General features: G+C 36.9%; 2 protein-coding genes across 2 annotated transcripts in view; both read left to right on the top strand.

Annotated features, from left to right (window-relative positions):
- Positions 1-26,388, top strand: part of LOC124245351 (connector enhancer of kinase suppressor of ras 2-like) — a 77,001-nt gene that overhangs the window by 26,559 nt on the left and 24,054 nt on the right. The window contains exons 3-4 of the mRNA XM_046672679.1: positions 21,306-21,370; positions 22,770-22,870. Of these exons, the coding sequence (XP_046528635.1) occupies positions 21,306-21,370; positions 22,770-22,870 (166 nt within the window). The remainder of the gene's footprint in view (positions 1-21,305; positions 21,371-22,769; positions 22,871-26,388) is intronic.
- LOC124245353 (ubiquitin-conjugating enzyme E2 D2-like) lies at positions 16,057-16,962 on the top strand. The gene is made up of 2 exons (XM_046672681.1): positions 16,057-16,289; positions 16,485-16,962. Exon 2 carries the CDS (start codon positions 16,519-16,521, stop codon positions 16,960-16,962), a length of 444 nt encoding a protein of 147 aa, XP_046528637.1. The 5' UTR covers positions 16,057-16,289; positions 16,485-16,518.

Here is a 26,388-nt window from a genome sequence, read left to right as displayed (position 1 = left end):
TATTATATCTATAAGTAAGGCGATATGAATAACAATTTATTAGCCATAGTTGCTTGACTGTTATATAAAAACGCATAGAGGTAATTTCCGCTTCCAACTAAGATGGAGTAATAGGTACCAGACTTACTCTCTTGCCTGAAATAACTTTAAAACTGGATAAAATATATTTAAAAGGTTATTTTCAAGACATTAAACATTAGGCAATGAATGGCAGTAACCCCAGAAACACAGGAAACTAAGAAGTTGAACCATACTAAGTGCTTTGAGAGAGTTTCCAGGCTAAAGAACAGGGAAGGGAAACCCAAGCAGAGCCTAGCAGACCCTCGGACTTGAGGAGACAGAGCTAAGAGTCTGTGGAAACCAAAAAAGCAAGAATTTGCAGAGAAGAGTACTGGAGAAGAAAGAACTGCACAAAGAGAGAGCTCTGTAGCTCTGCATGGGTTCCCCCTCCAGTATTCAGCAGAGTACTGTTCAGCTCCTGCCTGTCAGGAAATGCCCAGAGGGTGGGAAAAGAACCCCCTGAAAGGATTAGAGGAAACCTCCCACACAGAGGATCCAACCTAAGGACAGAAATAAAAGGGTAGACAATGCATGCAACGTTCTGGTGAGTCTGGGGGCTCCGTGAGGAACTGGTATTGGTCTCATTTGACTCAGCATACTGATGGGACTGGTAAACCCGTTTTGAAGCTGCTGAAAACAGTGATCACCATGGCACATTAGAGCTTAAATTCTGCAAACAGACTCCAGGGAGAGCTAGAGAATATGGAGTACTGAGAAGAAGCAAGGACAAGTGTCTATGGGAATTTGAGATGACTAAAGGCACACACATAAGCCCAGAGAAGATACATCTTCAGAAAAAGTTTAAGGGGTTCAAGAAGAAGCTCTAGTTGGGCTGATTGGTAAAAGTCTTTCCCTGTATGCAACCAGTCAACAAAGACTGGTAGAGGTAGTCTTGTTTCAAATACCCAAGTCTCAAATAATAACCACAAGGCATGCAAAGAAACAGGGAAACATGGCACAAAGAACAAAACAGAACTTCCGAAACCAACCCTAAAGCAATGTAAATATATGAGATGCCCAAGAAAGATTTTAAAATTAGCTTTCATTAAAATGCTCAATGAATTAAAAGAGAGCATGGATAGGCAATTAAACAAAATCAGGCAAATGATGTATAAACAAAATTACCATATCAAAAAGACATAGAAACTATAAAAAAACCAGAAAGTCTGGAAATGAAAAATACAATAACTGAACTGAAAAATTCATTAGTGGGGTTCAAAATCAGACATTATAAGGCAGAAGAAAAAATCAGAGAACTTGAAGACAGATGTTTTGAAATCATTGTGTTAGAGATGCAAGAAGAAAAAAGAATGAAGAAAATTTAAGGGTGTGTAAGAGACTTCTGCGACACTATCAAACAGATCATATACACATTATAAGAATTTCAGAAGGAGAAGAGAGAGAGCAAGAATCAGAGAGGATTTTTTAAGAAATAATAGCTGAAAATTTCCCAAATCTGAAGAAAGAAATGGACATACAGATTCAAGAAGTGCAAAGACTTCAATGAGGATAAATCTTAGGGACCAACACCCGGACACATTATAATGAAAATGCTAGAAGTTAAAGACAAAGAGACAATCATGAAAGTAGCAAGAGAAAAGTAACTCATCACATACAACCAGGCTTCCATAAGATTATCAGCAGTTTTCTCAGCAGAAACCTTTCAAGCCAGAAGGGAGTAGGATGACATATTAAAAGTGCTGAAAGAAAAAACTGTGAACCAAGAATACTGTATGTAACAAAACTCTCCTTCAAAATGAAGACAAAATTAAGACTTTTTCAGGTAAACAAAAGCTGAGGGAGTTTATTACCACTAGACCTGCTGTGAAGAAATGCTAACAAGAGTTCTTCAAGATGAAAGGAAAGGGTGCTATAAAATAACATGAAAGTATTAAAATATAAAGTTTTCTAATAAAGATGAATACAAGGACAGATATAGTGACCTGTATTAACGTTATTTTGTCCATAAACTCACTTTTAATTCTCATATAGAAATTAAATAACAAAAGCATAAATCAATGTTAATTAGTAGACAATATATAAATATGTAATTTGTGACAATAACGCAAATGCAGGGATGGAGCTGTATAGGAGTAGAGTTTTTGTATACAATGTAAATTAAGTTGTTATCAATTTAGAATCAAATTTTATAACTTCACAATGTTTCATGCAATTACAATGTAACCAGAAAGAAAATTACATAGAGAATATACACAAAAGGAAATGAGAAAGAAATTAAAGCATATCACTAGAAAAAGAATCAATGAAACACAAAGGAAGTTGGTAAGAGAGAAAAGAAAGGACAAAAAGATACAAAACATACTAAAAACAATTAATAAAATGGCAAAAGTCCTTCTTTTCCTAAAATTTCTTTAAATGTAAATGCATTAAACTCCACTTTCAAAAGAAATAAAATGGCTAAATGAATTTTAAAAAACAGAATCCAACTATATGCTATATACAAGAAATTCACTTTTGATCTAATGATAGACATAGGCTAAAAGTGAAACGATGAAAAAAATATTCCATGGAAATGGTAAACAAATGAGAGCATAGGTGGCTATAGTGATATGTCACAAAATAGATTTTAAGTCAAAAACTGTTATAAGAGACATAGAAAGACCTTATGTAAGGATAAAAGAGTCAATTTATCAAGAAGATATAATAATTATAAATATTTATACACCAAACATCAGAGCTCCTAAGTATATGGAGCAAACTTTGACAGAATTGAAGGGAGAAATAGAAACAACACAATAATAATAGAAGAATTCAATATCTCACTTTCAATAATGACTAGAATAATGAGACGAAAGATAAATAAGAAAGTAAGGGTCTTGAATAACACTATAAGCCAATTGAACCTAACAGACATGTGCAGAATATTCCACGTAATAACAGCAGAATATTCATTCTTCTCAAGTGCACCTGGAACATTTTCCAGGATACACCTCATATTAGGCCACAAAATAAGTATCAAAGATTTTGAGAGATTGAAATTTATATAAACTATCTTCTCCAATTACAGTGGAATGAAACTAGAAATCAATAGCAGAGGGAAAACTGGAAAATCCACAAATATGTGGAAATTGGACAGCATACTCTTAAACAGCAAATGGATCAAAAAGGAAGTCAGAAAGGAAATTATAAAATATGTCAAAGCAAATGCAAACAGAAGCAAAACATATGAAAACTTATGGGGTGTATTGAAAGCAGTGTTAGGAGGGAAGATTATATCTATAAATGTACACATAAAAGAGAAGAAAGATCTCAAATTAACAACCTAACCTTACACTTCAAGAGCCTAGAAAAAGAACAAATTGAACCTAAAGCTAGCAGAAGAAAGGAAATAATATAGAGCAAAAATTAATAAAACAAAGAATAGAAAAATAGTGAATGAAACAAAGTTATTTTTTGAAAAGATGACAACATTGACAAATCCTTAGCTAGATTAAGTAAGAAACAGAGAAAAAATTTGAATAACTAAAATCAGAAATGAAAGAGGGAACATTACAACTGATGACACAGAAATATAAAGTATTATGAGAGAATACTATCGACAATTATATGCCAACAAATTGGATAACATACAGGAAATGTATAAATTCCTAGGAACACGAAACCTCACAGGAATAAATCACTAAGAAATAGAAAATATGAACAGACTTATAACTATTAAGGCAATTGAATCAGGAGATTTTAATAAAAAATTTCCCAAAAAACAAAAGTCCAAACTCAGAAGCCTTCACTGGTGAATTCTACCAATCATTTAAAGAAGAATTAATATCAATCCTCCTCAAGCTCTGCCAAAACAGGAAGAGGTGGAAACACCTCCAAACTCACTTTGTGAGGCCAACATTACCTTAATACCAAAGCAAGATAAGGATTCTACAGGGAAAGAAAACCACAGAAGAATACCCTTGATGAATAGTGCTGCAAAAATCCTCAAAAAAAAATTGGAAAAGTGAATTCAACAGCACATTAAAAGGGTTATACGTCATGACCAATTGGGATTCATACCCAGAATGCAAGGATGGTTCAACAAATAAAAACCAGTGAATGTAATACACCACATTAGCATAATGAAGGACAAAACTGCATGCTCATTTCAATTGGTGCTACTATGCAGCTTTTAAAAGTAGGGAAATCCTGTCACATGCTACAACATGATGAACCTCAGGGACATTATGCTAAGCGAAATAAGCCAGTCACAAAAAGACAAATACTATACGATTCCACTTACATGAGGTATCTAAAGTAGTTAAATTTATAGATACAAGAAGTACAATGGTGATTATCAGAGGTTGGAGGAGGAGGCAAAGGGGAATTCTTGTTTAATGGGTATAGAATTTCAGTTCTGCAAGATGAAAAGCTTCTAGATATCTGTTTCACAACAATGTAAATATACTTAACACCACTGAACAGTACACTTAAATATGATTAAGAAGGTAAATTTTATGATATGTGGGCTTTTTTACCATAATGGAAAGAAAATCAATGTGTTTCATCATATTAACTAGAAATAAAAAAACATATGAACATCTCAATAGATGCAGGAAAAACATTTAACAAAATCTATTCCTGATAATGACAGTAAACTAGGAATAGAAAGGAACTTCCTTAGTTTGATAAATGGAACCTATGAAAAGGATACAGTTAACCTCATACTTAAAATACTGAAATATTTCTCCTTAAAGTCAGGGAGAAGGCATGGGTGTCTATTCTCATTACTTCTCTTTATTATTGTACTTGAACTTGAACTGTATCCAGTACAATTAGGCAAGAAAAAGTGATTAGAGGTACTCAAATTATAAAGAAATGAAACTGTTGAAGATGACATGATTCTCCATGTGGAAAATTTGTTCAAATTTACATGAAAGCTACTACTAATAAGTGAGTTTAGCAAGATTGCAGGATATAAAAACAATTTGCAAAGATCATTTGTATTTTCCTATATGAGTATCAAAAAATCAGAAATTAAAATTTTAAAATAGTACCAAAATATATGAAATACTTAGAGATTACTAGAAAAAAATGTGCAGGACCTGTGCCCTGAAGACTACAATACATTCCTCAGAGAAATTTAAAGAAAACCTAAATAAATGGAAAAATATACTGTGTTCATGGGTCAAAAGACTCAATATTATTAAGATAGCAGTCCTTCACAAATTGATCTATAGAAACCTATAGGTTTCATTCCAATTTCAGTTAAAATCCTAGAAGACTTTTTTTTGCAGAAATCTTAAAGCTATTCTAAAATTCATACGGAACTTCAAAGAACCTAGAATAGACAACACCCATTTTAAAAAGAAGAATAAATTTGTAAGACTTCTACTAACTTGATTTCAAAACTCACTGTAAAGCTATAACAACCAAGACAATGTAGTATTGGTGTAAAGATAGACAACTACATCAATAGAACAGAATATAAAGTCTAGAAATAGACACAGACTATATGGACAACTGTTTTATGACAAAAGTGCAAAGGCAACTCAGTAGACAAAGAATAGTCTTTTCAACAAATGGTGCTGGAATAATTGAATAGTGTATAAAAAAATGAACTTCAATCTGTGTATCACATCACATACAAATGTTAAGCCAAAATGGATCCTAGACCAAAATGTAAAACCTGAAAGTATAAAACTCCTAGAAGAAAATATAGGAGAAACTCTTTGTGACCTTGAGTTAAACAAATATTTCATAGATATGACACCAAAATCACAATCCACAAAAGAAAATATTGGAATTTATTGAAATAAAAATTTCTGCTCTTTGCAAGGTAATGTTAAGAGAATGAAGAGACAAGTCAAATGTTGGTTCAAGATGGCAGTGTAGTAAGACCCTAAATTCACCTCCACCTATGGACACAACAAATCTACAACTGCAAATGGAATAGTTCCTTCTGAAATGGACCTGAAAATTGGATGAACAGAACCTACACCACAAAGCATAAAAGGGCAGCATTGAGACAGATAGGAGTGGCAGAGACACAGCCTTGCCAAGGAAAAAAACCCACCACAGCTTTGGTGATCCACAATTGGGAGGGATCTCAAAGGTATGGAACTTTTCTCTGAGGAGCAAGTGATTTGAGCTCCTCATCAGGCAACCCAACCCTTTGATCCTACACAGGAAAGACAAGCCTCCAAAACACATGGCTTTGAAAACCAATGGGCATTACATCCAGGAAAGCTATAGAACTGTAGGGGATAGAGAACCTGCTCTTAAAGGGCTTGTGTGCAGAATCACTTGACTTGGAAATCAGTGCAAAAACACCAGTTTGAAAAGCACACAGACGATAGGCGAAGGAGATCCAGTTAACAACCTTAAAGCATCTCTGGAGAGGCAGGAACTAGTTGGAACTCCCCCCAGGGACTGAGACACTGGCAGGAGCCATGTTTGTGATCTCAATCTATCTTGCTAATGCTGGCACCAGTGAGCATCATTTTGGAATGTCTCCTCTAACCTGATACTGCCAGTAGGCATACCCCACTGAGAGTCCCACCCACCTTGGCACCTCAGCTGTGCCTCACAGACAGACTGGGAAATAGCCCTAGCCACCAAAGCTCTGCAGCAAGAGTGGCTGCATCTAGTCCCCATAATGAGTGCCAGCTCTGCCCACCAATCCACTGCAGTGGTTGCAGATGTGCCTAGCAACCAGACTGGGCACCAGCCCCACCAACCAGCACAGGGGTTGTGGCCATGCCCCACAGCAGGCTGGGCACCCCACCCACCAATGTGCTGCAGCAGCCACAGCCATGCATTACAACCAGGCTGGGTGACAGTCCTGACCATCCTCACACCACAGCCACTGCCCCACCACATCAGAAGGGCCCAGGCAGCCCACATTGGGTACACCTTTTGAGCCCCTGGCTCAGCTGGCCAGGAGAGATTTTGCTTCTGGGCCCCACAAGACATTTCCTACATAAAGTCACTCCATCAACACTGGAAGAGGTAGTTCATTTATATAATACATAGAAACAAACACAGAGAGTTAAGCAAAATGAGGAGACAAAGGAATATGTTCCAAATGAAAGCACAAAATAAAACCTCAGAAAAAGAAGTAAATGAAATTGAGATAAGCAGTCTACTGGATAAAGAGTTCAAAGTAATGATCATAAAGATACTCACTGAACTCAGGAAAACAATGGATGAACACAATAAGAACTTCAACAAAGAGAGAAAATATAAAAAAGCACAGAAGTTACAACTGAACTGAAAAATACACTGGAGGGGAATGGATAAAGAAGAGCAAAATGGATGAAGTAGAAGAATGAATCAGTAACTGGAAGACAAAATAATGGAAATCACCCACACAGAGCAACAAAATAAAAATATAATTTAAAGAAATAAAGATAACTGAAGGAACTTCTGGTACAACATCAAGCAGTATAACATTCACATTATAGGGATCCCGAAAGGAGAAGAGAGAGAGAAATGGCTAGAAAAACTATTTGAAGAAATAATGACTGAAATCTTCCCTAATCTTGGGAAGGAAACAGACTTTCAGCTCCAGGAAGCCTAGAGAGTTCCAAATAAGATGAACCCGAAGAGACCTACACAAAGACACATTATAATTAAAATGATAAAAGTTAAAGATAAAGGGAGAATCCTAAAAGCAACAAGAGAAAAACAACTTATTATGTACAAGGGAAATTCTATAAAGCTATCAGCAGACTTTTCAACAGAAACTTTACAGGCCAGAAAGAAGTGGTATGACATATTCAAAGTAGAGGAAGGAAAAAACTTCCAACCAGGAATTCTCTACCCAGTAAGGTTATCATTCAGAATCAAAGGAGAGATTAAGAGTTTTCCAGATAAGCAAAAGCTAAAGGAGTTCATCACCACTAACCTGGACCTACAAGAAGTGTTAAAGGGACTTCTTGAAGCTGAAATGAAATGGCACTAATTAACAATAAGAAAACATACAAAAGTAAAAATCTCACTGGAAATGGTAAATATATAACAGAAGTAGTGGATCAATCACCCATAAAGCAAATGTGAAGGTTAAAAGACAAAAATAGTAAAAATAACTAAATATGCAATAATTAGTTAAAGGATGCATAAAATAAAAAAATATATACCATGAGAAGGGAGTAAAAAGATAAAGCTCTGGAATGTGTTCATATTTAAGCTGCTATCAACTTAGAAAAGAGTGCTATTTACACAATGCTATATGTGAACCTGGTGGTAACCACAAAAAAACTTATGGTAAATACACAACAGAAAATAAAAAAGGAAAATAAACATAACACTAAAGAAAGCCATCAAACCACAAGGGAAGAGTGAAAAAGAAAAAGAAAGGAATAGAGAGCCACTACAAAAACAGCCAGAAAATACTCAACAAAATTACAATAAGTATACACTTATTGATAATTAATTTAAATGTAAATGGACTAAGTTTGCCAATCAAAAGACATAGAGTGGCTGAATGGATAAAAAAATAACCTTATCTATATGTTACCTAGAAGAGACTCACTTCAGAAGTAAAGCCACACACAGACTGAAAGTGAAGGGGTGGAAAAAGATATTCCCAATAAGTGGAAACAAAAACAAAGCTGGAGTGGCTGTACTCATATCAGACAAAATAGACTTTAAAACAAAGACTGTAATAAAAGTTAAACAAGGGCATTACATAATGATAAAGGAGTCAATCCAACAAGAAGATATGACATTTATAAATATGCACTCAGCATGGGAGCATCAAAATCTGTAAATCAAATATTAACAGACCTAAAAGGAGAAACTGAAAGCAATACAAAAATAGTAGGGGACTTCAACACTCCACTTACATCAATGCACATGGAACATTCTCCAGGACAGATCAAACTAAAAAGCTTCTGCACAGTGAAGAAAACCATCATCAAAATGAAGAGGCAACCTACTGAATAGGAGAAGATATTTGCAAACCATATATCCAATAAGTTGTTAATATCCAAAATATAAAGAACTCATACAAGTCAACAACAACAACAAAAAACCACCCAATTGAAAAATCGGCAGAGGATCTGAATAGACATTTTTCCAAAGAAGACATACAGATGGCCAACAGGCACATGAAAAGATATTCAACACCACTAATTATTATGGAAATGCAAATCAAAACCACCATGAGATATCACCTCACACCAGTTAGAATGGCTATTATAAAAAAGAGAAGAAACAACAAGTGTTGGAGAGGATATATAGAAAAGGGAACCCTCATACACTGTTGATGGGAGTGTAAATTGGTGCAGCCACTATGGGAAACAGTATGGAGATTCCTCAAAAAATTAAGAATAGAACTACCATATGACCCAGTTAGTACACTTCTGGGTATTTATCTGGAGAATATGAAAACACTAATTCCAAAAGATATAGGCACCCTATGTTCATTACAGCATTATTTACGGTAGTCAAGATATGAAAAGAACCTAAGTGTCCATCAATGGATGAATGGATAAACACGACGTGGTATATATATGCAATGAAATACTACTCAACCATAAAAAAAAATGAAATCTTGCCATTTGTGACAACATAGGTGGACCTTCAGGGTATTATGGTAAGTGAAATAAGTCAGAAGGAGAAAGACAAATATTGTATAATTTCATTCATATGTGGAATCTCAAAAACAAACAAATAAAACAAAAACAAAGTCATAGATACAGAGAACAGATTAGTGGTTATCAGAGGTATACAGAGTTGGGGAGTGGGTGAAATGGGTGAAGGGGATCAATTGTATGGTGAAGGATGGTAACTAGACTTGCGGTGGTGAGCATTTTGTAGTGTATACGGATGTAGAATACAATGCTGTACACCTCAAACTTATATGATAATAAAAAAAGAATCAGAATAGCTCCAAATGACATGAAATCAGGGAAAGGAACATAATATCACATGGGCATATGAACAAATTACTGTTTGTCAAAGTGACTACCACAGATGCCATGACTAAAAAAAAGTGGTCATTTGAGAAGTTCCATTGATCACTGATCATTTTTCAAATCTACTCATTCATTCCTCATCAATGGGAAAAAAAGGCTCCGAAATATAGAAGGAGGAGTAGCAGTGTAAACTGTGCCCAAGTGTGGTTGTTGAAATCCTTTCCATTATCCTTTTCATCTGGCTTTACAGATGGGTAAATCAGTGTCCTAAATAAAGCCAAGACCATAAATACCTTTATTCGGTCTGAACTTAGGTCAAAGTTCTAAATATGCTCCAAGAGGATAATTCATTTATCATTTAATCGTTAATTCATCCAATAAAAATTTACACAATGACTTACCAAATAGCTAGTATTGGGCTGGGTCATAGAAATGCAATGTTGACCTTAGGAAACCTTTGGTTTAGTGGGGAGTCTGGTAAAAACTAGTCTGGTAAAAACATATGATAGATAACACTATGATTCTGGCCTAATGATAATTATTAAAAGTGATACCATTCTAAACTTTCCACTCTTCAACTATTATTAAACAATTAAACCATTATTTTCCACTCAAAAAAAGAAGAAAAGTCACAGTGGAGAAAATATTTGCATGCCATATATTTAATAGTGGACTTGTATCCAGAATATATAAATAATTTTCAAAACTAAATAATTAGGAAATAAACGACCCCATTAAAAATGAACAAATATTTGGACAAACACTTCATCACAGAAGATATTCAGATGATAAAGAAGCCCAAAAAAATGTTAAACATTATTCTATCATGGCATCATTAGGAAAATGAAAATTTACATAACAATATGATAACACTACACACTTATTAGTATGACTAAAGCAAAAAATACTGATGATACTAAGTGCTGTTCAGAGTACAGAGCAACTGGAACTCTCACACCAATGTATGTGTTGCTGGTTGGAAAGTAAATGGTACGACCACTTTGCAAAGCAGTCAGGCAGTTTTTCTCACAAAGTTAAACATATGCTTGGGTATTTGCCCAAGAGAAATAAAGCATGGCTACAGAAAGACTTGTAGACAAATGTCCAGAGAATCTTTGTTCATAATGGCCGAAAACTAGAAACAATCCAAATACCAATCAACAGGTGAATGGATAATCAAATCATGGTATATACATACAATGAACTACTACTCAGCAATAAGATTTGAACTGTGATGCAGGTGACAATATGGACGAATCTCAAAATAACTATGCTAAGAGAAAGAAGCTAGATACAAATGACCTCGTAACGTATGGTTTTGTTTATATGAAGTTCTAAAAAATTCAAACTGATCTGTTGTGACGGAAAGCAACTTGGTGGTTTTGGGTATGAGGTGGTGGATAGGAGAGATTACAGAGGGGCACAAAAAAACTTTTGGGGGAGATGGATATGGTCATTATCTTGATTGTGATACTTTCATCACTGTTTACATATGCCAAAATTTATGAAATTGTGCACTTAAAATATGTACAGTTGGGGGTCAGCCCCATGGCCTAGTGGTTGGCTTCAGTGCATTCTGCTTCAGCAGCCTGGAGTCTGTTCTTGGGCGCACACCTACACCACTCATCAGCGGCCATGCTGTGGCAACCACCCACATAGAAAATAGAGAAATACTGGCACAGATGTTAGCTCAGGGCGAATCTTCCTCAAGCAAAAAGAGGGAGATTGGCAACAGATGTTAGCTCAGGGTGACTTTTCCTTGGCAAAAAAAAAAGAAAGTACAGTTGATTGTATGCCAATTATACCTTAATAAATCTGTTTTTCTAAATTGATTGGAAATAACCTCCACAACTGTCCTGAAAAAAAGTATTTTTGGAAAATTTCAAACCACCAATATTTCAAACTTACAAACACTCTGGGTTTTATCTTGCAATTCCTACTACTTGCCTGTCAGATTAACCTCCCTTAAGCAACTTTTCTTTCATGTTACTCCTCTGTAATTTTTATTGGAGCACTTTTCCTCTTGCTGTTGGATCAGCTCAGAATATACTCCTTAAGCAGACCTATCCAAAGTATCCATGTAACCTTTGAGGACTATTTCAAATCTAATTCCTAAACAAGCCATGAAGAACCCAAGCATATCTAATTCCCTCACCTGTCTCTAAACTCTGACAGCAATTATTTTTCTGAATGATAACGTTAGTACCGGACCATATATCTTGCATTGTTGAATGATTGTTTAATTGGCATTATTAGCACTGTCTTTCCAGCAAGAACATAAACTCTTTTTAAAAAGATCAAATTACCTTCTTTTGTATATGCCATGATACCTAGCATGATGCTGAACACATGGTGTTAGCATTGACTAAACACTTCACTGAAAACTACACTGATTGACACATCATTAAAATAAGATCATTAACATACCATGCAGATGAATATTCAAAAATCCTCAATGTTTAGATTCTCTCTTTAAAGGCAAGGATTCTTACCTATGCCACCAATTTCATTCTTTTAGCTTAGACTAGTGATTCACAAAGTGTGGTCCCTGGGCCAGCAGCATCAGCATCACCTGGAACTTGTTAGAAATACAAATTCTGGGACGTCACACTAGGCCTACTGAATCAGAAAGTCTCTAGGAGGGGCCCAGCAAACTGTGTTTTAACAATCCCTCCAAATGATGCTGACTCAAGCTCAAGTTTGAGAACCATTGCTTTACACACAGCAGCCTCATTAAACTGATACGGATTTTTATGACTCATGACAGAAACCAAAGAAAACTCCATAACTGTGTCAACTCCTGACAAGGAGAAAGGGAAATCAACCACAGGAAATTAAATAATACATATCTGAATTGTGGTTTTTCTTAGATAACAGATTTCTCAAAAAATTAAAAGTAGAAATACCGTATGACCCAGCTATCCCACTACTGGGTATTTATCCAAAGAGCATGAAATCAACAATTCAAAGAAATTATGCATACCTATGTTCATCTCAGCATTATTCACAATAGCCAAGACATGGAAGCAACCCAAGTTCCCCTCAACAGACAAATGGATAAAGAAGATGTGGTGTATATATATATATATATATATATATATATATATACACACACACACACTGGAATACTACTCAGCCATAAAGAAAGACAAAATAGTGCCATTTGTGACAACATGGATGGACCTTGAGGGTATTATGCTAAGCGAAGTAAGCCAGACAGAGAAAGACAAACACTATGATTTCACTCATATGTGGAAGTTAACCAAACACATGGATAAGGAGAACAGATTATTGGTTACCAAAGGAGGAAAGGGGTGGGGGAAGGTGAAAGGGATAAAGGGGCACATATGTATGGTGACAGATAAAAATTAAACTATTGGTGGGGAACGCAATGCAGTCTACAGAAACTGATATATAATAATATACACCTGAAATTAACACAGTGTTATAAGCCAATATGACCTTGGTAAAATTAATTTAAAAAATGGATAACAAAATGGGATGCTAGACAGAGTGATAGAAGTTGAAGAACTGCTAATAAATATTAATCTATTCTACACATTTTTAAGCAGAATGCTAAAGTTATGAATGACCTTTGATTAGTATTAACTGTGAAGGAGATAGTGTGGAGCCAGCTTTGCTTCCAACAATCAATTAAGAAAGTCTCTTTACAGAATTAAATATGTTTCAATAGGATATCACATTGAAAGGCGCTTATATAATTTTTAATCCTAAATTTTGACAGTTCATTACCTATAATGAAAGTGTAATAGTGACTGTATCTGAGGAAAGCAATATGCCCTTACAACTAAACTCTAAGAGACACATTACATTATGTCAGATAAAAGTAAAGTGGCTTTGAACTGTCATTGAGGGCTTGTCAAATGAAGAATAACACAAATGTATTCCCAATATATTCCTTTTTGTTTTTATTGTGGTGCAATATCTTGTATCCTGTAATGTTTTTGACCTAAGTTTAAGGTTAGGTGAAAAAATGAGAATTATAACCCCTTTATATCAATCACTTTGTATAAATTATACTATTCATTCTTTAATGAATGCATGCATTCATCTAGAAAATATTGAGTGCCTAGTATATACTAGGGAGTAAGAGTACAAAATGATCAAGGTCAATCCTCTCACCAAAAAGCTATCTGACTGGTTAGGAGGATGAACATTTAAATAGACAATGACAATGGGGTATAATACATGCTGTATTATAAGCACACAAAAGATTCCATGTAGCAGAAAACACTGAAGTTTAACTCTCCTTGGGGACAACAGAATAGGGCAGCCCTGAAATTTAGAATTCATCCTGCAGGTTATAGAGAGCTATTGAAAATTATGATAGGAATTGATTTATGCTTTAGGGAGATCATTCTACGTGGCAGTATTAAATATGGATGTGAGGGTGGCAGCATTGGCAGCACAGACACTCATTAAATATATTATTGTATTCTGGTGACAAATGATTATATTCTGAATTATAGCAGCCACACTGGGGATGAAGTGCAGATGGACGTGAAAGGTATTTTCCACAGGATTTGGTCACTGAAAGGTTGTGGGGATCATGGTTACCTTTTAATCCTATAGAGAAGTTACACAGAATTTCATTTTTCCTGATACCCAACCCAATTAAAAAGGTTGGTGTTAATGGCATCCGATCTTGCAAAATAATTTTCAAATCTCATCCCCTTGGAAAAAGAGAACTTCAGAAGCTTACCTCAAAATCTTGCAATGTTATATATGCTTCCCTACATAAAGAACTAGCCTTGGTTGCCTTTTGCAATTTTCTTATCAAATGTTCTGTTATTTTAAATGAAGATTTTAAAATTTGATATTTACCACAGTAACAAGAATAGTTCATTTGTTCACAAGCACAAAAACCATGTTCTTTTGGGTACCGTATAACACAAGATATTTGGAAAAGTTCCTTTCAAAGAATTAGACATTTTATCTTACTATTAGAGGAGCCATTCAGCCATCTATGTTCTCCTCCTTTTAAAATACTGTCAAATAATTATCTTGCCTTCCTAAATTGGTTGAATAGGTATATTAGATAACTAGTTTTGCAGCAGGAAATTTTCATAATTGAAGAACATCCGGTATATCATAAATGAAACTGTGTTCTACCATGTCTAATGTGATATCTTACCAAAATTTAAGAACATTTTATTAAATTATTGCTTAATTCGTGGGAAAGAATTGATATGGCTAACAGACCAACCTATTTTTATGGTACTTATTTGGCTTTATATCCCCATATATACAAGCAAGTGAAGAGAGTTTTGCATGAATCAGCATCTTTACTGGACATCCTCATGAATGAAAGACAGTGTTGCTCTGCAGGTACACTTGTTGGAACCACTACTTCCCCAAAATGATTTTTTTTTTTTGTAAAGAACAATAGCCAAACTGCTTGTATATGCTAGGTGGACTACTGGTTTCTTTACCTTCTTTCCTTCCTCCTTCCTTTCCCGTAGTAAGTTCTTCAAAAATTAAAGTGATTTTATCTCTAAATTGAATTTTTGAAGGCTTTAATTCTTCATAAAAAATAAATTTACCAAAAGGCTATGAAAAGTTACTTTGAAAAGTTATAAAAGTATCATAACGGTGTTAAGTTTACTGATGTTGCTTATATAAGAGAATGTCTGTCTTAGGAAATACACAAGGAAGTATCTGGAAGTAGAGGGCCATGTTGTGTGTAGCTTACTCTCAAATGTGGAGACAAATGAGTATAAAGTCATTTGGTTAAAGTGTAATGGCAATATTGGCACAGATGTTAGGTCAGAGACAATCTTCCTCACCACCCCCCCCAAAAAAGTTAACGGATGGTGAATCTGGGTGAGTGAAGAATGGACGGGAATTCATTGAGTTGCTCCTATTTATTCCAGTAAATCTCGGCGGCAGATGGCATATGTTGCGTGTGACCCTGCTTGCCAGCCCTAGGCTCAGGAAAGCTCTGAGCGAACCCGGCAGTCCCCGCTCCCTCACTCCCTGCCCCGCCCCCCTCCCCCCCCCCACGGCCTCCCGCCCCCCCGCCTCCCCCCCCCCCGCCCCCCCCCTGCGCACCCCCCCCCCCCCCCCCGCAGCCTGCCCCCCTCCAGCCTGCCCCCTCCATGACCCCATGCCCCCTGGGCCCTCACTGGACGCGCCCTTGATGACGCTGCGCTGCGTCATGTGGCCCCTGTGACCTCACAGAGAGAAAGCGGGCCTGTCTCCAGGGGACCCCAACGTGAGCAGCAGGGGCAGGCGGCCCGGCGGGAGCGGCAGTGTGTCTGCGCAGCGCGGTCTCCACGACTGAATCTCCGGCTCGGGACAGCGCAGAGGTGGCAGAGGTGGCGGCGGCGGCGGCCACAGCCACAGGTGTCTAGTAGCCCATCAGTTCCTGTCCAGGGCCCAAATCCCTCCCTCAGTCCCCCTCTCCACAACCATCCCCCTCCCCGGACGCTCCCCTCGGTCCCCCCCCAGCCAGTCCTCAGCCCACTTCTCTGCCTACCCGGTAGGTGGCTGCTCCTTCCACCCCCAAATCACTGACCCCCGCCTTCTACCTGTCTCCAGGTCCCGTGCCAAGGGTTGGCCTCGTGTCGCAGACATGGCCCTACAGCGCATCCACAAGGAGGTCCTCAGCTTGACCCACGACCCCCCAGCCCAATGCTCTGCAGGGCCAGTGGGTAATGATTTGTTCCAATGGCAGGCAACTATAATGGGGCCCGAAGACAGCCCCTACCAGGGAGGGGTCTTCTTCCTAAAAATCCAGTTGCCGTTCGATTACCCCTTCAAACCACCCAAGATCTCATTCACCACCCGAATTTACCATCCTAACATTAACCTAAACGGAGGTATCTGTCTAGACATCCTTGGACCCGAGTGGTCACCGGTACTGACCATTTCCAAAGTGCTGTTATCCATCTGTTCCATGTTGTGCGATCCCAACCCATATGATCCATTGGTTCCCGAAATTGCGAAGGTGTACTTAAAGGATCGGAAGAAGTACAACAAAACAGCGCGGGAATGGACTCAAAGATATGCTATGTGATTTTAAAATGCATGGTAATCCCATGGTCTAATAAAGATAGTTCAATAAATCATCTATTGAGTACTTTCTATGAAGCCACGTCTCCCCATCCTTCTGGGCGTCTATTGTACACCTTCCATATCAGAGTGTGTGTGGAGGGGGTGGAGAGAGTGTGGAGGTGGAGGTGGAGGTGGGGGTAAGGCTGGAGGTGGGGGTGGGGGTGGGAGTCAGACCAGTTTTAATCTTGTTTTGACTAAAAGCTTTCTTTGTTGGTTTAGGATTGGGAAGCAAGAACAACGGGGTGGTGGCTTTAGGATGAGAAGGAGAGCACTTCCATCAACCAGTGGGATAATTTTTAATGTGGAGTCTTTTAGAACTGACATGGTGAGAAAAAAACTAGATGAAGATTACAAAACTACTTAGGTATCCATTTTATTCTGAAGAACCTGTGTCTTCAGGTGTTTTGTTTTGTTTTTGACCAAGATTAATATAAACCCATATCCTCTATTTTGTGTTGCAGGTTTAACTGGCCAAAAATTAAATGGATTGGGAGTTGTTACAAAATGATGTATTTTGTTCCCAGCCTTCTCCACCTCCTGCCCTTTCAATCCCCACCCTTGTGACCAACCTGCTTCTCTCCCACACTCTGGGTTGTAGGCCGGTTCTCAGAACATACCTACTAGCTCTAATTTATCTTATGTTTTCTCAAGAACTGTGTAATGTGTGAGATTTTATCCAGCTTGCAAGCCTACAAATTAGCCAGCGCTGTTCGCGGAGGCTGGCAGAATGACATAGACTCCCAGGTTAGAGACAGGACTTTATTAGTCGCAGCCCAGCAGGCAGCATGAGCTTCACTAACATCAGTTCTCCTGGTCCCCCAAGACCCAAGGGGAAGGTATGGAGCAGACCAAGTGGGTGCTGCACACTCAGTGGTTTTGTGTCACAGCTGAGTGACCCCAAGCTTAGGAACCCCCTAGTCTTTGAAAGAAGAATTCTAGCAAACCTGACCAACATTTGTCCCAGAGAAAGATGTTATCTTTATTAACCTGCTCAGAAAACGAATCCAGCCTCGGCCCTGGAGGGACCTTCATCTTCCAAGGCTATTTGCTATACAAACACGCTTGAACCTATAGGCCAGGACAAATGCTGTCACAAGATGTGTAGAAATGCCATGGAGAATTGCACCTTGACAGTCTTAAGTTCTTGGATCTATCTGGTTGTAAAGGTAAACTTAATTTTATAAAAATACTTGTGTATTGAAGAAATCTAATTTCTCTTAGAACTTGTACATTCAGGAATGACCAATCAGTGTAACAAATTGATCACTACCATTATTACATTTTAAAACATTTTATAATTTAACCAATTATATTATTTAATGTTAGTAAGGCTAAGGATGGTAATTTTTTAAAAAGTAAGTCCATTCCTTAATATTTCAAGAAGAAGAAAACACTGATAACTGCTCAGCAGCGAAAATGTATCCTTAGTTTCTTAGTGCTTTTATGTACATTTAAAATATTTTTTGGATGCTGACAATGCTGTTGACATTACATTTTCAATAAATGTCAGATATTCTCATACCTGGAGCACTGAAGAAAAAAACATAGGAAAAGTTATTTCTACTTAAATACGGTAACTTATAAATTGCATTAATTTCTCACTTGAGAAAATTTTTAGTTTCTAAATTAGACGTTTTTTGTTTTTGTAAATTTCTTCTGGAAAAGTAAAAGTTAATTTTACTATATTACTTATAATCTACTTTTTCAAGGGGAGATGGAAGGATTATAATTTTATAAAGATATTAAAATATCAATTGCCTAAGATTTTTAAATCCTTATTAAAATAATCAATAATTTTGTGAAAATCTTTGATTTCTCTGTCAAAGATACCAACCCCAAAAACATAAAATATCCTTTTTCCCGTATATTAAAGTAATGCTGCCTAATAGAACTTTCTGCAATGATGAAAATAATCTATATCTACACTATGCAATACAGCAGTTACTAGCCACGCATGGCTATTGAACATTTGAAATTGAGAGAGGGAGGGAGAATTCTGTTTTTACCTAATTTTGACTAAAAACTTTCTTTATTGTATGGTTTACAAACTGAACACCTTTTAATTATTGTTTTTTAGTTTTCTTATGCAACCAAAGATTTTTACAAAATACTACATTATGATATGTGACTACAAGAAATGAATAGAATTTCTGTCCATATCACTAAAGATCATTGATTTAATAGAGAGCTATGCTAAGAATTTGTTTAATATTTCTAGGGGGTTGAAACATTGCCACTTAATAAATTCTAATGAAGAAATTCAATATTATAGTCTGTTCCCAAGAAGCCAACAGAAATTTTATGGTAAAGATTGCCTTTGTAGGTCATCAGTAATGATAGCCAGAAGATTCAGATTAAAAGGATCTCACACTATGATGATTTTTCCTGTAATAGTCCAATTCATAGTTACTAATTATATTGTCTTTATTATTTTTCTTCAAATATATTTTCAACATTAAAATTAAACCCACATGATAGTAAATACTTGGGGCTAAACAATAAAATCTAAGCAAGACATTTTGAAGCAATCAAAACGGCCATACCAGGATGGCAATACTATTCCTGGTTAGAATATTTAATGATTTTTTTAATTCAAAATGTCCACTTCTATCTTGTTCTGTCAGTCCCCAACCACCATTTCCTAAATTTAAATGAAATTAATTATGAATTTTTAAAATTTTTATTTTGATTACAAGAGGGAGAGATGAATCTTGTTCTGTTGTCAATATTTTCAAAAGCAAAATAACAAAGACGATTTTGGGAAAAGGTTCTATACTAGGCATCAAAAGATATAGATTTTGCCTGGTAAAAATCAATAATAAGTCTTTCTAAATGAAAGCATCCAGTATAAAATTGAGTACTTTCAGCTTGCTAAGTGTTTGGCATGATTTTTAATACCATGAGTTATGTGTATGAGGAGTAAGACATTATGACTGGGACTTGCCTCTGTAGGGGAGGAGGACATTTCCTCTCCCCAAATGGGGGTTCGTCTGGCTGGAGAACGAATTAAATTCACATGAGACAGAATAGCAAGAGAAAATTAAACAAAGCTTTATGAGGAACCATGGCCCGGGGCCTTTCTTCCCGAAGGAAGAAAGGGCACCGAAGAAGTGGGGTGCACATAGTGGTTATATACCCCCAAACGGGGTGTTTCACATATGATTGAAAAGTCCCTTTTACAACAGTCACGAGGCTGCTCTGTCAGCACAGCGCTTGATGGAAACAGCAGATAGGTCTGCTGTCTCAGTGAGCGCCGCAGGGTGGCAGGTGTGTTGCCTCGGGCTGGGGGGTGTCACAGATGAGCGCTGCAATCGGTTCCCAGCCTAAAGAAAGATGCTTAATCTTTAAGGAGATGCCAACGTTGGGAGGGGGAGGGAAGTCAGTTACAGGAGGTTACCAGACTAGCACAATAAAAAGCAGATTTTAAGTCCTTGCCTTTGGTATTGATTAAGGGTTTTTAGAGAGAAGGTCATCGCCTTTCTTCTTCCTGGTACAGAGAGGGAGGCAGCTTTTACAGATAGAGATTTACCTTACAAATGTAAATGTGTCCTAAGGAAGGGCAAGTTCCATTCCTCAGAGCCTCCTTCCCTGTCCCAGTTTATCAAAAGCAATCAGCCTCAAATAATCCTGATGCCAAAGAGACATATCTTGGGGTGGCCAATTCCAGGTCCCCACACCTCTATAGATACCATCAGGGCAGCTCTAATTCAGCTTGAAAGTCAGTCCATAAACAAGGATAATTGGCATATATTGATATTTAGCCTTCTAATGTCGGTGATATGGAAAGCTTTGAAAACATTTAAGCTTCAATGATACAGCTTTCTTTGATCTCATGATTAAAGAAGGTTCTCATATAATTTGTATTGGCCTCGAATCATGATCTTCATTTGTTTTAATTCTGGTTTGTACTATTTCTCTATTATTGATAAAAATTTCTCACTAAAGAAAATTATTGCGTCTGTGGAACTCTTTGTCATTTGGTGTCAGGCTATAGCCCTTTGGATTTTAAGATATTTCTAATGACAGCTGGAAGTCATACGAGATAGTGCTGAAGATTGTGTGCTCTGGAGCTAGACTGCCTGGATTAAGTGTACCAACATTTACTAGTTGTGTAAACTTGGGCATATTATTTAACCTCTCTAAAACTCACTTTTCTCATCTGTTAAGTGGAAATAATAATAGTTCCTACCTCTTATAGTTGACGTGAATATTAAATGATAAAGTGCCTTGCATACCATAGTCATTCAATAATTGTTGGCTGTTATTATTAACTATTGCCTTTTTTCTCCTTGGTATTTTTTTCAGTTGGGTTGGACAAATGTTACAGTTAGCATACGGTTCCTCCTTTGGCGATGAAGCTGCTAATGAAGGTAAGAACGTTAAAGTCCCTCTGGTTTAAGAGATTTGTACGGTTTTAAGAATACAGAAACATGATTTAAATATAAGTTCATCATTAACACATCTTTCCATAGACGGCATCATCTAAAGATTATAAGAAATTTTACTATAATGCATTTAGTAAGTGCTAAAGGATTACTTTTTTAATATATATTCAAGAATTACTGAATTGTGCTGAGTTTAATTTCTAAAATTGGGCTGAAACTGAGGTATAGAAATGAACTATATATTTTGTAATCTTTTGAAGAGATCATTGATTTGCTAAATTAGGAAACAAGTGTTTTATAGGTACAGCAGCCTATTATATACTTATCACTTGCTTCTTGACTCTCTCACTTTATAATTCAAAGCACAAACAATTTTCGGGCCTATTCATCAAGACTACACAATCCTAAATATAGTGAATCATATATCTATAGGCCCTTTTGTAATTCTGCATACATTAATTTTTCTTTTGATAACAAATTCCTGAAGGATAAAAAGCAGGATTAGGTTAACCTAATTTATATAATCCCTAGGATTACTCAGTGCTTCCTTAAAAAAAGATAAATCACTCGATCACTTCCATTGAGCGAAGAATCATTTACCACGTGATTTTGAAACCAAGGAAACAAAAGTTCTTATTATGTAAAATATTCTTAAGTATTCATTATTATTACCAATAATAAAAAAAGTTTTGCATGTAAGCTGTTCTGGAAAAATAAATGAAAAAGACAATAAAGCAAAAAAAAGGCTTATACAGAAATATTACATATAAATCCTAACTTGCATATTTATCAAAAAGCCAAGTATAAATGGGATGCCAAACTCTAATATTTACTGATAAAGAGTTGCACGGTGACTTTATTGCAGAGGTGGAGTATGTTTCCCAGTATGAATAAATAAAATAACTAACAAAGTGTCTTAAAAGTTGCTATTCCTGATAGCTAATTATTTACTGAAATAGTCCACCAACACACAGCACACACATGCACAATAATGAAGAGTGGTAATGTGCACTCTCTGCATACTACACTAACCACTATTTCCATTGTCGAGCTCAGTTTCAGTTATCTTAAGATTGGTAGTTGACTGGATGCCTCAGAATGCAGAATATCTATATATGGTTGTTTAGTGAAATCCTGGATGCAGCAGTACCACTAACCACATAACCAGAATTTCCAGACAAGCTGAAAATAGAGACCACTGTCATCACTGGGTAGGTTATTATATGCTAGAAGGGATGGAAGGGCTAAAAGAGTTTCTCTTTTTATTTGTCATCTTCTCTCTGTTCAAACTATAGCATATATTTAAAACTAACACAAAGTTTGCCAACCTACACGTTATGCTCAGATAGACTCTTCAAACCCAGAGCCCTATCTTTTCCTGCAGAATACAGACGTATAGGTGCTATGATTTATGCGAACTGTGTTTTGGCCCTGACGAGAGATTTTCCTGTGATTCGGTGTAACACCTGCCACCATCCAACTACTGTAAGTACTGGCTATCATCATTTCAACATTAGTCAGCCATGGCCAAATGTAGAAAACTCAAATTTTCAGTTGTTTAAAAGTGTATTCATTTTACAATGCAGTTTCTCTCTGAAACTCCTTAGTGTGAAATATGCATATCATTTTCAGAAAATAGAAGAATCCATAGAGAAAAATAACAAAAGAAGGGGGACAATAATTTACCTCCCCCTTCATTTTGCTGCACTAGGTGGCATGATAAAGACTGGTATGTTAGGTGGAGGTTTAACACATGCAGACTTTTCTTTCTTTGAAAATTGGAATGATGGTATCAGCATAAACTGAACTGAATAAATGTAACTACAAGAAATAAAATTCTTATTCAAATTATATGTTAAATTAATTTGTAAAATAATATCAGAATCTTTTTTACTGTTTCAGGTAGGTTTTTGTTTATTTCCTTCAGATTTTTAAAGGGCTTAAAATACAAAGTTTAGAAAAAACTGTGGTAAAATTCAAAACATCCACTAAATATGGTCAGCATTTGATTCCACACTCTACTATGTTTCATTTTCTTTCTCTGGCTTTCATGATATAACCCTTATATAAGCAGAAGCAAAGAAAGAGCGACTAAAGCAACAGTATCACAATGGAAATGTCCTGCTAATATTTATCCATTTCATGCTGCATTATCAACTGAAAGATGAGATTAGTTCCTCACAAAAACCTTTTCCAAACTTTTCGCCTTTTGCTATTGGACATTTTGAGGAGAAAATAAAGTCTATTCAGTGGCCCTCTATTTTTATTCTATTTGGGGTGACAATAGGAGGTGGTCCTTGCCTATTTGGTTACAACAGACTTTTCCACAGAATATTCCCATCAAATATTAATAAGTAGTCCTAGTAAAAATGTTACATATTAAACTATTTTTAAGAAAAACTAAGCTAAACACCATTTTAAAAGACTTCTCAGGAATGTAAGATGATACAGCCATGTGAGGAAATAGTCTGGCAGTTCCTCAAATGTTTAAACATAGCATTGGAATATGACCCAGTAATTCTGCTCTGAGGCATATACCCAAGAGAAATCAAAACTTATGTCTATACAAGGACTTGTACATGAATGTTCATAGCAACATTATTCCTAAGAGCTGAAGAGTGGAAACAACACAAATGTCCATCAAATTATGAATGGATAAACAAAATATGGCATATCCATTCACTAGGATATTATTTGACTATAAAAAGGAACGAAGCACTGATGCATGCTATAACATGGATGAAACTTGAAAACATTATGCTGAGTAAAGAAACCAGATGCATAAGGCCACATATTATATGATTCTATTTATATGAAATGGACAGAACAGGCAAATACAGACAAAAAGTAGATTAATGGTTGCCAGACATATCAATGACAATTCTCTGAAAACGAGTCTTTAAAGGAGGTTCACCCAGTTCTGCCTCCTCCGTAGCTGTCAGGGCCCTGGTATTCACTGTGACTGTGGGTAGTTTTCAAGGCTACTGTGGATCTGGAGAGGAGGGCAATAGGAATAGGGCAAATTAAATGCAATAAAGCTCACTGTTCTGTCTGAGATTCAACTATTTTTCTTGAATAAATGTTTTCCAAATTGACGCAAACCTTTAGTTAATGTCTAGAGTTCTGAAAAGGTTGATTCTGATATTTTTTACCAGTTTTCTCCCGGCTTTTATGGAGAAAATTTTCATAGTTCCTTGCTCTGACATTTTTGCTGGTGTCCTAAGGATTTTTTGGGGGGTGAATTAGATAGTGGTGATGGTTGCACAACTCTGTGAATATACTAAAAACCACCAAATTATACAGTTTAAGGGTGAATATACTATGTGAATGTTTTCATATAGGTTTTATTATTATTTAGCTATGGTAAAGCCAATAGATAATGATGACTGGCCTTAAAAAGATATTTTGTTGTACTCACAGATCCCAAGAGAAGGTAGCACGCCTTGTGATGAGTGGGCCACATGGGGAAGCACAGGATTGGTCAGGAGGCAGAGTGAGGGAGGAGTCTGTGGACAAGAGTATTTATTGTGGTTTCTGTGGGAAGGAAAAGATAAAGCAGGGTAATGAGGTTTAGGATTAGCTAATTTGGATTTGTTTAGTTTCAGTGGACTCTGGGTCATAGAGGCTGTTCCCAGTTGTCTGGTACCTGGCCCTGGGGTGATTAGAGTAGGCAGATAATGGTCTGGAGTATGAGAGCCCAATAAGGGAGGCTGTGGAGGATCTGGGCTCTAGATTGGTTGGTTTGCACTTGAAAGGTGCAATCACAGGCCAGTTAATTACTAACTCTAGGAATTGGCTAATCCTGGAAGTGGCAGTCCTTCCACGGTCAGCAAGGCCTCAGATGTCAAAGCGTTAGAATACAGAAAATAGAAGACATGATTAATACAATTGGTCTTGTGATGCTTTGACATCATATCCTTGGTGGAAAGATGGAGGAAGAGAAGTAGGAGAAAGAACTGGAGAGTGGGTAGTTCACTCTCCAGGGGGTCCAACGGTTGACTAACATGAGGCAATTGCCACCTAGGGAAAGCAATAATCTCCATTAATTTTTAGAATGTCACAAATAGTAGTGACCTCTACCAGATTTCTCTTTGGGTGTGAGAGTCGTAGGGGTGTATGTTTTGAGAGAACAGAGAGTATACCAGGATCATGGATTAAGCAGACAGTAAGCTCAGGAAACATAATAGAATCCCTAATATCACAGGAAGAAAATTAATAAATATCCTGTGTCCAACTTGTCAGCATCTTAGGAGAGGCAGGCCATGGGCATCACTGAGGCAGAGGTTCTGGTATCCCGGGTAAAGTTATATCTGGCGTAGGGGGTGAAGTCATCTCCAACAGCAAGGTCTTGGGCTGTGGCTGTGTCCTTTGAGGTGATGTTATCCCCAGCGGTAAGCTGCTGACCTGGGGTGATGTTGTCTGAGAAATGGGACTGGGGTATCCTTTCCAAGTGGATACCCACTCAGGTTAATGCGGGTCTTGTTTTTGCAGTTTTATGATATTATAACGAGACAACATTGGGCCTGGGAGCTTGACTTGTAAACGTCTTTTAAGTAAAGAAGTTTGGGGGTGGACAGCTGGTAAAAGTGATGATGGCATCTGTGATACCAGTGTAATAGGGCAAAGTGCCAGAACCCAACTGGCACAGTTACAGCACCAATTAAGGATGGTCAAATCAACAGTTTCCAAAAGTCCAAGGTTTTGCTCAGATGGATAGTGACAAGAGTTCTATAGGTTTTAAATTATATACCATTATTTGGGTGTTTGTTGTTAATAGGGTGTCAGGTGGTTTCCCAATTAAAATATCTGTGGCTAAAGTTGGAGCTCCAGCAGTAGCCTGTAGGCAGGTCCTCTAATTTGACCATTACTATGGGCCCTTTGATGCAATTGTTGGTTTAGTTGGTGATGAGCAAGCCAATGAGGTGTTTGGTTTGTAGAACTTGTATTAGCCAAACACTACGGCATGTGGGCCTCAGCATTTGCCATGTTTGGTTGTAACAGTA

Source organism: Equus quagga, chromosome 10, assembly GCF_021613505.1.
Source record: "Equus quagga isolate Etosha38 chromosome 10, UCLA_HA_Equagga_1.0, whole genome shotgun sequence".
In the NCBI taxonomy this organism is placed as follows: Eukaryota; Metazoa; Chordata; class Mammalia; order Perissodactyla; family Equidae; genus Equus; species Equus quagga.
The sequence above is the reverse complement of the archived record's forward strand: the minus strand, read 5'-3'. Positions and strand labels throughout refer to the sequence as shown.